Here is a 15,355-nt window from a genome sequence, read left to right on the forward strand (position 1 = left end):
TGAGGCTGTGGGCAGCCTGCTCTAGTGTGAGGAGTCCCTGCCCGTGGCAGGGGGGCTGGAACTGGCTGATCCTTGTGGTCCCTTCCAGCCCTGATGGGTTCTATGATTCTACCAGGCCTCACTGGGTGTCCTCCAAGTCAGACCCTTCCCCCCAGCCCTGCTCAACCTCAGTAGGTCCTGAGGAGGCCAAACTGCTCCCCTGCCCCAGGAGAGGCCTGCCAGGCCCCAGCACACTCCCCCGGGCTGGGCCCAACTGCGCAGTAAGGAGGGAGGCTGCCAAGAGAGGCTGCAGAAGGCCACACTGCCCCACAAAGCAGAGGTGACAGCAGCACACAGGAGGGAGAGGAGAAGAGAACTGGTTGTGAGCTCCTTATCCAGGGAGATGCAGGATTCTGGGATGGAATAACACAGTTACAGTTTCCTGTGTCCACCCTCTGTGGACCTTCCAGCCCCTGGGACTCTCTGATGCTCTGCAGGAGTTTCTCGCTCTGGCAGGACACTGAGTCCTCAACCTGTAACTGCAGTTGAGGTTTCTGATGGCTTGCAATGGTGCAACAGTTATGAACTGCTGTGTTTTGAAAAGCACAGTCCTTGCCCACCCAGCTCTTGTCCAGCTGGGGTTGTTGAGCCTGGAGAAGAGCAGGTTCACTGTCTGCAGCTACCTGAAGGGAGTTTGTAGCCATTTGCAGTTGGTCTCTTCTCCCAGGCAAGCAGTGACAGAACAAGGGGACACAGCCTCAAGCTGTGCTAGTACAGATGTAGGCTGGATATCATGAGGAAGCTCTTCACATCAAGAGTGATTGGCATTGGAATGGGCTGCCCAGGGAGGTGTTGGAGTCCCTGGAGGTGTCTGAAAAAGAGACTGGATGTGGCACCTGGTGCCATGGGTTAGTTGATTAGATGATGCTGGGTTATAGATTGGACTTGATGATCTCAGAGGTCTTTTCCAAGCTGATGAGTTCTGTGATTCTGTGAATGATTTACCTATTTGTTTGTTTTACTGCTTTCTGTTTTGCAGGAGTACCTAAACAAGCATCAGAACTGGGTGTCAGGTTTGTCCCAGCACACAGGGCTGGCCATGGCTACAGAGAGCGTTCTGCACTTCGCAGGCTACAACAGGCAGAACACCACTCTGGGCGTGAGTGTGGGGCACAGTTCTTGCCTGTTTGTCTGTCTGGCAGCTGTGTAGCTGTTGTGTTGATCCTGTGGCATTCAGTGCAGCCACATAGCTCAGGCTTCCTAGACCACCTTTGTTGTAGCATTTGAACGTTGCTCAGATACCTTAGTGCACAGCATAGCAAGGGCTGGGTTGGGTTGGAAGGGACCTCCAGAGGTTATCTAGTCCAACCCCTCTGCAGTCAGCAGGGACATCCTGCACTGCAGTTTAGTGACTGGACCTGATGATCTTGAAGGGCTTTTCCAATCTAAGAAATTCTGTGGTTCTGTGGAAGAATGTCCTAAGAGGAGTGTGGAGAGCAGGTAGAAGGAGGTTCTTCTCCCTCTCTACTCTGCCCTGGGGAGACTTCACCTGGAATATTGCATTCAGTTTGGGCTACCCAGTTCAGGGGGGATGGGCATCTTCTTGAAAGAGTCCAGGGGAGGGCTGCAAAGGTAATTAAGGGGCTGAGCACTACCTTGTGAGGAGAGGCTGAGGGATCTGAGGCTTTGAGAAGACTTAGGGGGGGTCTAATCAATGTTTGTAAGTGTCTGAGGGCTGTGGATCAAGAGGGAGGGGACAAACTCTTCTCACTTGTGCTCTGGGATAGCACAAGGGGCACTGGAGGTAAACTACAGCACAGGAAGTTGCACCTCAACATGAGGAAGAACTTCACTGGGAGAGTCATGGAGCAATGGAGCCCAGAGAGCAGGCTGCACAGAGAGGTTGTGGAGTCTCCTCTGGAGACTTTCAGGACTCACCTGGATGTGTTCCTGTGCAACCTGAGCTAGATTCCATGATCCTGCAGGGGGTCATACTTGATGACCTGTGGAGGTCCCTTCCAACCCTTAACGTCCTGTGATCTTGTAATCATCTTGTCCTGGAAAACACTGAAAAGTAAAATGGTGCAAAGAAGAGAATAAAACTGTATCTGGTCCTGGTTAAGAGGTTTCTGTAGATGATGTTTAATGCTTTGAAACAAGTAAGACCGAGCCAAGCTGCTTTCTGGAGTAGTGGCATGGGTTAAGAGTACTTGTTTGCATCAGGACCCTCCTGCATGCCAACCAGGTGGCAAAAGCTCTTTCAGATTGCTAGCAGTTTAGTTGTAATATCCAAGGCATGTAGTAAGAGGCTCAGAAGTTTCTCTGTTGCTGAGCTGAGCTGGGCTTTTGCAGGACTGAAAGAGAGCATTGCAGGAGTGTTGAATTTTTGATGGCTTGCTGGCCCTATGTTTTAGTAGTATTGAATCCTTCCTATTATAAATTCAGTGTACACTAGAAAGAATCACCACTCTTGTTGGTTGATTGGTTTTGAGGAGAAGCCTCTGAGGCACAGAGCCCTGAGTGCTTCTGCAAAGGGAGACATGGATTATTAGTGTGCTTCTTAAAGATGGGAACAAAACAGTTCAGCAAGCTGCTGTGTGGAGAGGACAGAACCAACCACAGCTGCTCTTCTGTCATCTTCCTTACCTCTTCATGAGAAGGGAGCAGCAGCCCCAGAAATTCTGCCCTTTCTCTGCCCTTCCAAAAGCAGACATAAATCCACCTACCCAGCTTGAAATCTAGATGTGATCAATGCACATTTCTTAGGTCACTTGTATCAGTCCAGGAGCTGTTACACCTCATAGTCACAACACTGTTTGTTGGCAGAAAAACATCTGTGACTGTCTAAATGTAAGAAACCACAAGCAGTTGGATGTGAACTCAAAACAGCTCTTTGTGTTCTGGTCACAGGCAACTCAGCTAACTGAAAGACCAACTTGTGTGAAGAAAGACTACTCCAACTTCATGGCTTCTCTGAACCTGCGCAACCGCTATGCAGGAGAGGTAAGTGCAGGCTTTCTCCCAGTGAAGAGTGTCCAGGAGCTCTGGCATGGCTTTCCAGGCTCCCTTCCTACCTACCTGAGTGCATGGGCCAATGTTATTTTGACCACAAACCCCCAAGTTAAATCCCTTCAAGATAAAGAGCTTCATTTTCCTGGTTATTGAACAGATCATTTTATTGTTGGTCTTGCAAAAGCTTTGTAGCAGTTAGCTGGGGTTGTTCAGCCTGGAGAAGAGGAGGCTCTGGGGAGACCTGATGCTGGCTTTCCAGTACCTAAGAACACAAGAAAGCTGCAGAGGAACTGTTTCCAAAAGCCTGGAGTGATAGGATCAGAGGGAGTGGTTTGAAATGACAGCAGAACAGATTTAGATTAGATGTGAGGAACAAGTTCCTCAGCATGAGGGTGGTGGAACACAGGCACAGGTTGCTCAGGGGCGTAGATGAGACCCCCATCCCTGGAGGTACTCCAGGTGAAGCTCAACCAGGCTCTGAGCGACCTGATCTAGTGGAGGATGTCCCTGCTGAGTGCAGGGCAGTTGGACTGGATGACCTTCAGAGGTTCCTTCCAACTGAACCCATTCTGTGGTTGAGCTCAGCACTAATAGAAGACATCTCTGTGGAGTTGCTTATTCAGCACATGCCCAATGCCAAACTAGATTCTGTTGAAAACCTCATTCTGTTTTACAGGTTTCTGGAATGATTCAGTTCTCAAATGCTACAGGACGAACCTCTGACCTGAACAAACTGATGGTCAAAGAGCTGAATGATGCTCTTGAATCAGGCCACGCTCAATTCTACACCCAGGCCATGTTTAAGTTGACTGCACTGCTAATAAGCAGCAAAGGTAATGGAAAACAAATGGGAGCTCTACTCTCTCTGGCTGTGAATGCCAAGAGTAATAAACCACAAACCCTATCTGTGTACAAACCCAGGGTGCACCCACTGGAAGAAAAACTGTGGCTTGAGTTCTTTCAATTAGCTTATAGTGGGGAAAAGCCTTCTTGAGCTAGAAGCTCTTTATTGGGGATTGATTATTACCTACTGTGCACAGGGATTTCACGCTGATGTGAAAGGCATTTATTCATCTTGGAGAAATCTGAGTGCAGGTTTGTTTTCAGACTGTGATCCCCAGCTCCTCCATCATCTGTGTTGGGGCCCCCTGCGAATGTTCAATGAACATGGCATGGAAACAGCAATTGCTTGCTGGGAGTGGCTGCTTGCTGCCAAGAATGGGATAGAAGTGCCGGTAAGAAGCTCTTTAACAGCTCTTTCCCTGCCCTTGCAAGTGGGGAAGAGAGAAAAATTGGAAAGATTCTCAGCTATTGTGAATCTGTGTTTAGTGAGGGTGGTAAATGCACTGTTAATCACTTTTGCCTGCCAGGAAATCCCAGTTCATGCCCTCTTGGAAGCATGAGACCCCTTGCAAAGTGGACTGTGGGAACTGGATCTTTCTCAGCAGCAGGCATGATTTAGCAAAGGAAGTCTGTTAGGATCTCAGCTGCACCATTTACTTGCTGCTGAGATGCTTGAGCTGCTCAGGAATCAGGTTATGAACTACCACAGGTTATAGAATGGTGTTTTAAAACAAAGAGAAATCAATGCCTCTGCTCATCAGGCAGAGCCTCTGGGGCCTGGCATTGCACCCTTGCATTAAAAATAGGCTTTTAAGTGTCCTTGTACTGTAAGAGGCTGAACCAGCTGTATTTTGTGGAGTGGAGATGAAGCTGACACTACTAAAGCAACTCAGCATGGTGTGGTGACAGCCCACACACAGCTGCCCCTGGTGACTGCTGCAGTGAGTGAGCACTGTGTGGGTGATCATCCACCTCGGGCTCCTGAGGTCAGCTTACATCCACATTTCAGTGAGTAACTTCTTCAGCAACAGTTTCCATTTTGCTTTTAGGTTTCTGGGGAGTTCTTTATATCTCACCAAAGAAATCAGATAAGGACTCTTTGTTGCTGGCCTCCTTTCTCCGGGGTGATGCTGCTCCCTAGAGCAAGTTCAGCAGGAGTGAATGCTGTTTGAGGTGCACTTCAGCAGTGTGTGTTCGTGGGCCAGACTGTGGCCTGCAGCACATGAGAGCGTCTCTGCTGTCATGGTGTTGGAGGCAAAGACCCTCAGTAGAGTGGAAGAGTGGCCAGCACCAGCTGGTCTAACACTTTGGTCTCCTCCACAAAACACAGCCCTCGTCTGCTGTTGCCCTTAGCCTTTCAGCTGCCAGCTGGAACATCCAGGGGACTCCTTCTTCCCTTTGGAATTTAGGATGTGAAAGAAACATTTTCTTTTAGGTGGGATGTACAACCTGTCTCTGCCTCTCCATAAGCACTGCAGTGAGTTGGAATTGCTGTATGAGGTTCTTGAGTGTGCTGTGGAGGAGGGCAGTGCTCTCTGTGTGGTGTGAGAGGTGCTGCTGGAACAGAAACACTTGAGCCAAGCAGTGCTGTTGTCTTCCTGGTTGCAGTTCATGCGGGAAATGGCAGGAGCCTGGCAGATGACAGTGGAGCAGAAGGTTGGCCTGTTTTCTGCTGAGCAGAAAGAAGCAGATCCATTAGCAGCCTCAGAAGAGAGCCAGCCAAGGCCTTGCCCGCCAGAGGTGACCCCACACTACATCTGGATAGAGGTGTGTGGCTGTGAAAGCCCCGAGTGTGGCAGCACTGCCGCAGGGCTGCATTGCTCTGCACTGTTTGTTGCTGTGACTCAGGCAGGGAATGGAGTCACTGCAGTGGGCGACCTGATCTAGCTGAGGATGTCCCTGCCCACTGCAGTGGGTTGGATTGGATGACCTTAGAGGTCCCTTCTAACCTGAGTAATTCTGTGACTCTCTGGTTGTCCTTCTGCCTCAAAGGCAGGAGGCACAGTATCACCCAGCATCCCAGTGTCATCAGGGCTGGAAGAGACCTCACAGATCATCAAGTCCAACCCTTTAGCACAGAGCTCAAGGCCAGACCATGGCACCAAGTGCCACGTCCAATCCTGCCTTGAACAGCTCCAGGGACGGCGACTCCACCACCTCCCCAGGCAGCCCATTCCAGTGTCCAATGACTCTCTCAGGGAAGAACTTTCTCCTCACCTCCAGCCTAAATCTCCCCTGGCACAGCCTGAGGCTGTGTCCTCTTGTTCTGGCGCTGGCCACCTGAGAGAAGAGAGCAACCTCCTCCTGGCCACAACCACCCCTCAGGTAGTTGTAGACAGCAATAAGGTCTGCCCTGAGCCTCCTCTTCTCCAGGCTAACCAATCCCAGCTCCCTCAGCCTCTCCTCGTAGGGCTGTGCTCAAGGCCTCTCCCCAGCCTCGTTGCCCTTCTCTGGACACGCTCAAGCATCTCAATGTCCCTCCTAAACTGGGGGGCCCAGAACTGAACACAGTACTCAAGGTGTGGTCTAACCAGTGCAGAGTACAGGGGCAGAATGACCTCCCTGCTCCTGCTGGCCACACCATTCCTGATGCAGGCCAGGATGCCACTGGCTCTCTTGGCCACCTGGGCACACTGCTGGCTCATGTTCAGGCAGGTATCAATCAGCACCCCCAGATCCCTCTCTGTCTGGCTGCTCTCAGCCACTCTGACCCCAGCCTGTATCTCTGCATGGGGTTGCTGTGGCCAAAGTGCAGCACCCTGCACTTGGAGCTGTTGAACACCATCCCCCTGGACTCTGCCCATCTGTCCAGGTGGTCCAGGTCCTGCTGCAGAGCCCTTCTGCCCTCCAACCCAGCCACATCTGCCCCCAGCTTGGTGTCATCTGCACACTTGCTGGTGACTGACTCCATGCCCTCATCCAGATCATCTATGAAGATGTTAAAAAGGATGGGGCCCAGCACTGACCCCTGAGGGACACCACTAGTGACAGCCGCCAGCTGGATGTGGCACCATTCACCACCACTCTCTGGGCTCAGCCCTCCAGCCAGTTCCTAACCCAGCACAGAGTGTTGCCATCCAAGCCATGGGCTGACAGCTTAGCCAGCAGTTTGCTGTGGGGGACAGTGTCAAAGGCCTTGCTGAAGTCCAGACACCCTTTATAGATGAACATCATAACTGAGGAGGAGGAAGGTGTCTGAAAGAGAAGAGGCTGGAGGTTTGCTGAGTTGAAAAGGAGTCAGAGGAAGCACAGCACATCTGTCTCTCTCTTTCAGTTTTTGGTGCAGAGGTTTGAAATAGCCAAATATTGCAGTTCTGACCAAATAGAGATCTTCTCCAGCCTGCTCCAGCGCTCTCTGTCGCTCAACATTGGAGGGGCAAAAGGCAGCCTGAATCGGCACGTGGCAGCAATCGGACCCCGATTTAAGTGAGTAGGTTTTCTTTTACCCTTGGTGGGAGAAATAAGGTTATAGAGGGGTGGGAGAAAAAGAAAGACCAACCTCAACCTCTAAATTTGTAACTTGTGCTTGAAAGTGGTGAAAATTTCCTTAAAAGCCTGGAGTGATGTAGTCTAAGCTCTGCCTTTACCCTGAAAGTCATTTTTGGTGCTTCAGAAATTCTGGGAGTGAACTGCCCACATCGTGGATCCAGTCACTGTAGCTGTGGGGGTAACTTTGCTCCTTCTGTTTCCACCTTCTGTGGCTTGAAGGCTTTGGCTCACTGTGGTTCAGTAGTCACAGCTTTAGGAACAGTGCTGATAATGAAAACAGTTTGCAAAGAGCTCTAGGTCAGATGCTTTGCAAAGAGCTGAATGGATGCAGCTGGAGCCATGCTTTGGCTGGTGTGGCACTGGTCACTGCTTTGGGAATGCCAAACTTCTTGTTCTCTGTTTTGTTTATTAGGTTGCTGACCCTGGGACTGTCTTTGCTGCATGCTGATGTGGTTCCAAATGCAACTATTCGAAATGTGTTGAGGGAAAAGATTTATTCCACTGCCTTTGATTATTTCAGGTACTTTTTGTTTGCAGCTACTCACCAAAAGCAGGGGGAGGGTGGTGATTGCCTCAACATTCCATGAGGCTTCAGAGCAGCAGTTGTCTTACTCTTTGAAGCTGTCCCTGCCCATGCAGGGGGGTTGAAACTGGATGATCTTTAAGGTTCCTTCCAACTCAAATCATTCTATGATTGCCAGGTTCTGCACTTTGGCCACAAGAACCCCATGCAGTGCCACAGGGTAGGGATAGAGTGGCTGGAGAGCAGCCAGGCAGAGAGGAACCTGGGAGTACTGCTTGGCAGCAGCTCAACATGAGCCAGCTGTGTGCCCAGGTGGCCAAAAAGGCCAATGGCATCCTGGCCTGTATCAGGAGCACTGTGGTCAGCAGGACCAGATAAGTCCTTCTGCCCTGTGCTCAGCACTGGTGAGGCCACAGCTTGAGTGCCGTGTCCAGACCTGGGGCCCTCAGTTTAAGAAAGATGTTGAGGTGCTGGAAGGTGTCCAGAGAAGGGCAGCAAGGCTGGGGAGGGGCCTGGAGCACAGCCCTGTGAGGAGAGGCTGAGGGAGCTGGGGGTGTGCAGCCTGGAGAGGAGGAGGCTCAGGGCAGAGCTCATTGCTGCCTGCAGCTGCCTGCAGGGAGGCTGTAGCCAGGTGGGGTTGGTCTCCCCTCCCCAGGCGAGCAGTGACAGAAGGAGGGGACACAGCCTCAAGTTGTGCCAGGGCAGGTTTGGTCTGGATGTTATGAAGAAGTTCTTCACAGCAAGAGTGGTTGGCATTGGAATGGGCTGCCCAGGGAGCTGAGGCACTTAGTGCCAGGAGGTTGTTAATTAGAAGGTGTTAGGGGATAGGTTGGACTCGATGGCCTTGAAGCTGTTTTCCAGCCTGGTTAGTTCTGTGGTTTCTCTTCCTCCTTTACTTTTTCACCCATTTTAACAAAACCTTTTCCTTTCCTTGTGCTGTTGTGCAATTCATAAAGCATTTCAGAGAGGCTCAAATCTAAGTTCCAGTTTTTATGTGCAGTTTATAAAGCAGTACCTTCACAAATCCTTCTGCTCTTTCCTTATTGGAGAGTTTATTTGCTGCTCAAAAGTGTACCTTAGAATTTGTTGTGGGTTGGATTTGCCACCCAATAAATTGGAAGTTTACCCTCTGGAGTGAATTTCCCACAGTTCCTGAGCTTTTTGGAAGTTAAATGAGATTATTATTTACAGAAGTAGACTCAGTATGAAAGTATAGAGGGCAATAAACATACAGAAAATATATTTACATACATTTACAGTTCAGCAACAGCACAGAGCCACCCCCCATGGACACACAGACCCAGAGAGGCTGCATTGCAGCCAGCACAGTCTCTACCTACCCATCCACAAGAAGGGTCGTAAGGAGGAGCCAGAAAACTACAGCCCTGTCAGCCTGACCTCAGTGCCAGGCAAGGTGATGGAACAGGTCATCTTGAGTGCCATCACACAGCACCTACAGGATGGCCAAGGGATCAGGCCCAGCCAGCATGGGTTTAGGAAGGGCAGGTCCTGCCTGACCAACCTGAGCTCCTTTTATGATCAGGTTCCTGCCTGGTGAATGTGGGGCAGGCTGTGGATATAGTCTGCCTGGACTGCAGCAAAGCCTTTGACACTGTCTGCCACAAGCAGCTCCTGGCCAAGCTGGCAGCTCATGGTTTGGACAGATTCACTCTGTGCTGGATCAAGAACTGGCTGGATGGCAGAGCCCAGAGAGTGGTGGTGAATGGTGCCACATGCAGCTGTCAGCTGTCACTGGTGGTGTTCCCCAAGGATCAGTGCTGGGCCCAGTCCTGTTCAATATCTTTATTGATGATCTGGACGAGGGGATTGAGTCCAGCATCAGTAAGTTTGCAGATGACACCAAGCTAGGAGCAGCTGTGGAGCTGCTGGAAGGTAGGAGAGCCCTGCAGAGGGACCTGGACAGGCTGCATGGGTGGGCAGAGGCCAACAGGATGAGATTGAACAAGGCCAAGTGCAGGGTTCTGCACTTTGGCCACAACAACCCCAAGCAGCACTACAGGCTGGGGACAGAGTGGCTGGAAAGCAGCCAGGAGGAAAGGGACCTGGGGGTACTGATAGAGAGTAGCTGAAGATGAGCCAGCAGTGTGCCCAGGTGGCCCAGAGAGCCAATGGCATCCTGGCCTGCATCAGGAACAGTGTGGCCAGTAGGACAAGGGAGGTTATTCTGCCCCTGTGCTCAGCACTGGTCAGGCCACACCTTGAGTGCTGTGTCCAGTTCTGGGCCCCTCAATTTAAGAGAGATGTTGAGGTGCTGGAAGGTGTCCAGAGAAGGACAACAAAGCTGGTGAGGGGCCTGGAACACAAACCCTATGAGGAGAGGCTGAGGGAGCTGGGGGTGTGCAGCCTGGAGAAGAGGAGGCTCAGGGCAGAGCTCATTGCTGTCTACAACTACCTGAAGGGAGGCTGTAGCCAGGTGGGGTTGGTCTCTTCTCCCAGGCAACCAGCAACAGAACAAGGGGACACAGTCTCAAGTTGTGCCAGGGAAGGTCTAGGCTGGATGTTAGGAGGAAGTTGTTGGCAGAGAGAGTCATTGGCATTGGAATGGGCTGCCCAGGGAGGTGGTGGAGGCACTGTGCCTGGGGGTGTTCAAGCAAAGCTTGGCTGAGGCACTTAGTGCCATGGTCTGGTTGACTGGCTAGGGCTGGGTGCTAGGTTGGACTGGATGATTTTGGAGGTCTCTTCCAACCTGCTCGATTCTATGTTCTATGATCAATCCCTCTCTGTACCTCACAAAGGCACATAGGACATGTGGGCACCCAGAAAGTGTGTAATGGATTGGAGGGTCTGACTCTGAGGCTGTTAGCCAGAAAGCTACATTCAGATGAATCAGAGATGCTGACAGATTGCTGCTTAATTTGTACTCTTCAGTCAGACAGTAAAGCAGTGAGGATAAAATGTGGCCTCTTGCCTGTAGATCCTGGTCAGAATACCAGATATGACTTGATTAGATTTGTTCTGAGGGTGTGTTTCTTCTTCCTGATGCTTTTGACTTCACATTAAGTGTGACAGATTGAAAGACTGTTTGGTCAGACAGACTGAGAGTGTTGAGGATGTGTAGTCTGGCGAGGAGGAGGCTCTGAGAGGTCCTTACTGTGGCCTTCCAGTATCTGAAGTGAGCTACAAGAGAGCTGCTGAAGGGCTTTTTAGGGTGTCAAGTAGTGATAGGACTGGGGGGAATGGAGCAAAACTAGAAGTGGGGAGATTGAGATTGAGTGTTAGGAAGAAGTTCTTCACCATGAGGGTGGTGAGACACTGGAACAGTTTGCCCAGGGAGGTGGTGGAGGCCTCATCCCTGGAAGTCTTTTGTGCCAGGATAGATGTGGCTCTGGGCAGCCTGATCCAGTGTGAGGTGTCCCTGCCCTGAGGGGTTAGAACTGGATGATCCTTGAGGTCCCTTCCAGCCCTGACAATTCTGTGATCTCTTGAAGTTGTCCCTCTAAGTTCCCTACACAAGGAGAGAAGAGGCTTCGTGAGGACATCAGCATATTGATCAAGTTTTGGACAGCAATGTTCTCAGACAAGAAGTACCTGACAGCCAGCCAACTCGTGCCACCTGGTGAGTTCCCTTAAGTGCTGCTTCCAAAGCCTGTTGTTCCTCTGACTGCATTCTACATCAGACCTGTGCTCTGTCCTTAGATAATCAAGACACCAGGAGCAACTTGGATATCAACGTTGGATCTCGGCAACAGGCTACACAAGGCTGGATAAACACTTACCCTTTGTCCAGTGGCATGTCAACTATATCCAAAAAATCAGGTAGCTTTCTGGTTGTGACCAGCTGGGTGCATATTTTATATGCAGGTACTGCTGGGAGTCAGTATTTGCCTTTAGGATTGGGCTCCTGTTCTTCTGGCAGTGTTTAGTTACCAGTGTTGGAGAGGAGGCTGGAAAAGTCACACTGGTAGCAGGCAGCAAAGTTCTGAAGTAATCTGGTGTTTGAATAGTGTTGGCTCAGCAGTGCAGGAGAAACAGGGCTGGAGGGCAAGATGGAGTGAAATCCTGTAAGGAGAGTTTGGGAAGCCATGCCCCAGTCCTTTGTGAGGGCAGCAGAGTGACATTGGATTGTAGGCTGTGAGGTTCTGCAGTTGTAAACTAGAAGCTGTCATGTTGCTGAAGGAAGTGCAGTCCTGGCTAGAAATTGGTATCCATGTTGCAGCCTGTTGTGCTCTGTGTGGCCAGGGAACAGCTGTACATGGAGGAACTGGAAGGTGTCCAGAGAAGGGCAGCAGGGCTGGGGAGGGGCCTGGAGCAGAGCCCTGTGAGGAGAGGCTGAGGGAGCTGGGGGTGTGCAGCCTGGAGAGGAGGAGGCTCAGGGCAGAGCTCATTGCTGTCTGCAGCTCGCTGAAGGGAGGCTGCAGCCAGATGGGGTTGGGCTCTGCTGCCAAGCAAGCAGTGACAGAACAAGAGAACACAGCCTCAAGCTGTGCCAGGACAGGTTCAGGCTGGATGTTAGAAGAAGTTCTTCACAGCAAGAGTGATTGGCACTGGAATGGGCTGCCTGGGGAGGTGGTGGAGTGCCCATCCCTGGAGGTGTTCAAGAGGAGACTGCATGAGGCACCTGGTGCCATGGGTTAGTTAATTAGAAGGTGTTAGGTGATAGGTTGGACTCAGTGATTCTAGAGGTCTTCTCCAACCTGGTTCATTCTGTGACTGTGTGAATCTGAGCTGCAGTGCTGACTTTCTTTCATCCAGTTCTGGAGCCCCTGATACAGGAAAGATCTAGAGGTGCTGGAGCATGTCCAGAGAAGGGCCATGAGGATGATCAGAGGGCTGGAGCTGCTCTGCTATAGGGGCAGGCTGAGAGAGTTTGGCCTGTTCAGTCTGGAGAAGAGAAGACTCTGAGGAGACCTTATTGTGGCCTTCCAGTACCTGAAGTGGGCTACAAGAAGGCTGCTGAGGAACATTTTAGGGTATCAGGTAGTGATAGGACTGGGGGGAATGGAGCAAAACTAGAAGTGGGGAGATTCAGAATGGATATTGGGAAGAAGTTCTTCACCCTGAGGGCAGTGAGAGACTGGCACAGGTTGCCCAGGGAGGTGGTGGAGGCTGCATTCCTGGAAGTTTTTAAGGCCAGGTTGGATGTGGCTCTGGGCAGCCTGATCTAGAGTGAGATGTCCTGCCCTGGGGGGTTAGAACTGGGTGAATCCTTGAGGTCTCTTCCAACCCTGACAATTCTGTGATTAGAGTTACAAATGTCCTGTGGTTATTCAGTTCTGTCACTGATGCCAGGTCTGGGCAGCTTGAAGGCTCAGTTGAAACACAGAGAACAAAAGCCACTGCAAATGTAATTTTTATCCCTTTCTCCAGGAATGTCTAAGAAGACAAACAGAGGCACACAGCTGCACAAGTACTACATGAAGCGGAGAACACTGCTGCTGTCACTGCTGGTGGGTCACCAGAGAACAGGGCAACCTGGGGGCCTGGGGGGCAGAAGGATGCCCAGGAGCCAGCAATGTGCCCTTGGGGCCAAGAAGGCCAAGGGCATCCTGGAGTGAATTAGAAGGGCTCTGGTGAGTCTGTCCAGATAGGCTCTCCTGCCCCTCTGCTCTGCCCTGCTGAGGCCACAGATGGAATCTTGTGTGCAGTTCTCAGTCCCTCAGCTCTAGAAGGACCTCATGGAACTGCTGCAGAGAGCCAAGCCCAGAGCCCCCAAGCTGCCGTCTGCAGTGAACAACTCCTGTGGGGCCAGGCTGAGGGAGCTGGGGCTGGCAGCAGAGCAGCCTGAGGGCTGCCCTCAGTGCTGTGCTAAACATGTGCAGGGCAGTGTCAGGAGGACACAGCCAGGCTGTGCCCAGGGCTGGCCAAGGGCAGCACAAGGGCCACTGGGTGCCAGCTGGAGCAGAGGAGGTGTCAGGACAAGAGGAGGGGAAGCTTTGTCCCTGGGAGGGTGCTGGAGCCTGGAGCAGGCTGCCCAGAGAGGCTGTGGAGATTCCTGCTCTGGAGCCTTTCCAGTCCCACCTGAATGTGTTCCTGTGTGATCCTGCCCTGGCAGGGGGGTTGGACTGGCCACTCTCTGGAGGTCTCTTCCCAGCCATGCCATGCAGTGACTCTGAAATGGGGAGTTTCTTCCTGCAGGAAGCACTTTGGCTTTATCTTTGTTACCTTCCTCAGGCTACCGAGATCGAGCGCCTCATCACGTGGTACAATCCACTCTCTTCTCCTGAGCTAGAGCTGGATCAGACTGGGGAGAGCAGCGTAGCAAACTGGAGGTCGAAGTATATCAGTCTCAGTGAGAAGCAGTGGAAGGATAATGTAAATCTGGCTTGGAGCATTTCCCCTCATCTCGCTGTCCAGCTGCCTACCAGGTGAGATCTCTCCAAAGGAAGAACTGCTCTTAACTCCTGCTGCCCTAGAAGTGGTCTGAGTGTGACTACTGCTGCCACTTGCTCCTGTTTACAGCCCCCTTGCATACTTCTGCAGCTGATGGAGTGCTTTGAAGAACTAAATTCCTCCATATACTTCCTTGGCACAGGCTCTAGCAGGGTCCAGCCACCCGTTGTTCAGTACCACTTGGATGGTGTTTGGTTAGCAGACAGCATGTTTGAGTTTTAATTCCATTGAACCCATTAGCAGGCAACAGCATTTAAACAGCACTGCAAGTGCCATGGAATGAGCTGTCCTGGCTAGACATTGCCTTGCACTTGAGTAAGTATCACAGGAAAATAGTTGGCTCTGGAAGGGGAAGGAGATTCTTTCCCCCTTACAGCAGTGACAGTTTTTGCCAAGTGGAGTTCTGCAGGCTGCTTTCTGTAGAAGCCCAGACTGTATTTCAGCCAAGGATCCAGCAGAGAGCTGAAATACTGTCCCAGTGCTTGATACAAAAGCACTGGCTGGGAAACAGCTGATCCTCTTTTGACAGCATACTGGTCCCTCAGTGCAGCATTTCAGAGCTGGTCTGTTTGTTTATTAAGCATATACTTTTTGTCCTCATCTTCATAGAAATAGAAGAGCCTGTCAGAAATGTAGTGGTAGAAGGAGAGGGAGCAGCTTGAAGCTCGAGGAGGGGAGATGCAGACTGGAAATTAGGAAGAAATTCTCAACAGTGAGGGTGGTGAGACACTGGAGCAGGTTGTGAATGAACCCTCTCTGAAGGTGGTCAAGGTCAGGTTGGATGAGGCCTTAAGCAACCTGGGCTAATAGGAGGTATCTCTGTCTATGGTGTGGGGTTGGACCTGGATGATCTTCAAGGTCCCTTCCAGCCTAAACCATTTAATCTATGAATTTTCTGTTCCTGTTCCTACTTAGATTTAAGAACACTGAAGCTATTGGAACAGAAGTGACTCGGCTGGTTCGGCTGGACCCAGGAGCTGTTAGTGATGTTCCTGAAGCAATAAAGGTACTTCTGACCAGCCCCAGTGTGCCCATTTCATACAGGCTTAGTGGAAAACAGAGCCTTTGCTCAGCACAAGGTATAATCCCGTGCTAGGAGAGGACAGAACAGCTGTGGAAAGAGGGTGCTGAGGCAAGAATCACAGTAATAGGAGCAGG

At 51.2% G+C, this 15,355-nt stretch overlaps 1 protein-coding gene across 2 annotated transcripts in view; it reads left to right on the forward strand.

The window, feature by feature from the left end:
- PI4KA (phosphatidylinositol 4-kinase alpha) overlaps positions 1-15,355 on the forward strand; it is a 93,984-nt gene that overhangs the window by 58,476 nt on the left and 20,153 nt on the right. For both annotated transcript variants that reach the window (XM_064168770.1, XM_064168771.1), the window contains exons 29-40: positions 1,019-1,138; positions 2,890-2,982; positions 3,668-3,824; positions 4,099-4,226; positions 5,443-5,601; positions 7,109-7,260; positions 7,736-7,843; positions 11,296-11,423; positions 11,504-11,623; positions 13,175-13,254; positions 13,979-14,172; positions 15,113-15,203. In XM_064168770.1, the coding sequence (XP_064024840.1) occupies positions 1,019-1,138; positions 2,890-2,982; positions 3,668-3,824; positions 4,099-4,226; positions 5,443-5,601; positions 7,109-7,260; positions 7,736-7,843; positions 11,296-11,423; positions 11,504-11,623; positions 13,175-13,254; positions 13,979-14,172; positions 15,113-15,203 (1,530 nt within the window). The remainder of the gene's footprint in view (positions 1-1,018; positions 1,139-2,889; positions 2,983-3,667; positions 3,825-4,098; positions 4,227-5,442; positions 5,602-7,108; positions 7,261-7,735; positions 7,844-11,295; positions 11,424-11,503; positions 11,624-13,174; positions 13,255-13,978; positions 14,173-15,112; positions 15,204-15,355) is intronic.

Source organism: Pogoniulus pusillus, chromosome 30 (genome assembly GCF_015220805.1).
Source record: "Pogoniulus pusillus isolate bPogPus1 chromosome 30, bPogPus1.pri, whole genome shotgun sequence".
In the NCBI taxonomy this organism is placed as follows: domain Eukaryota; kingdom Metazoa; phylum Chordata; class Aves; order Piciformes; family Lybiidae; genus Pogoniulus; species Pogoniulus pusillus.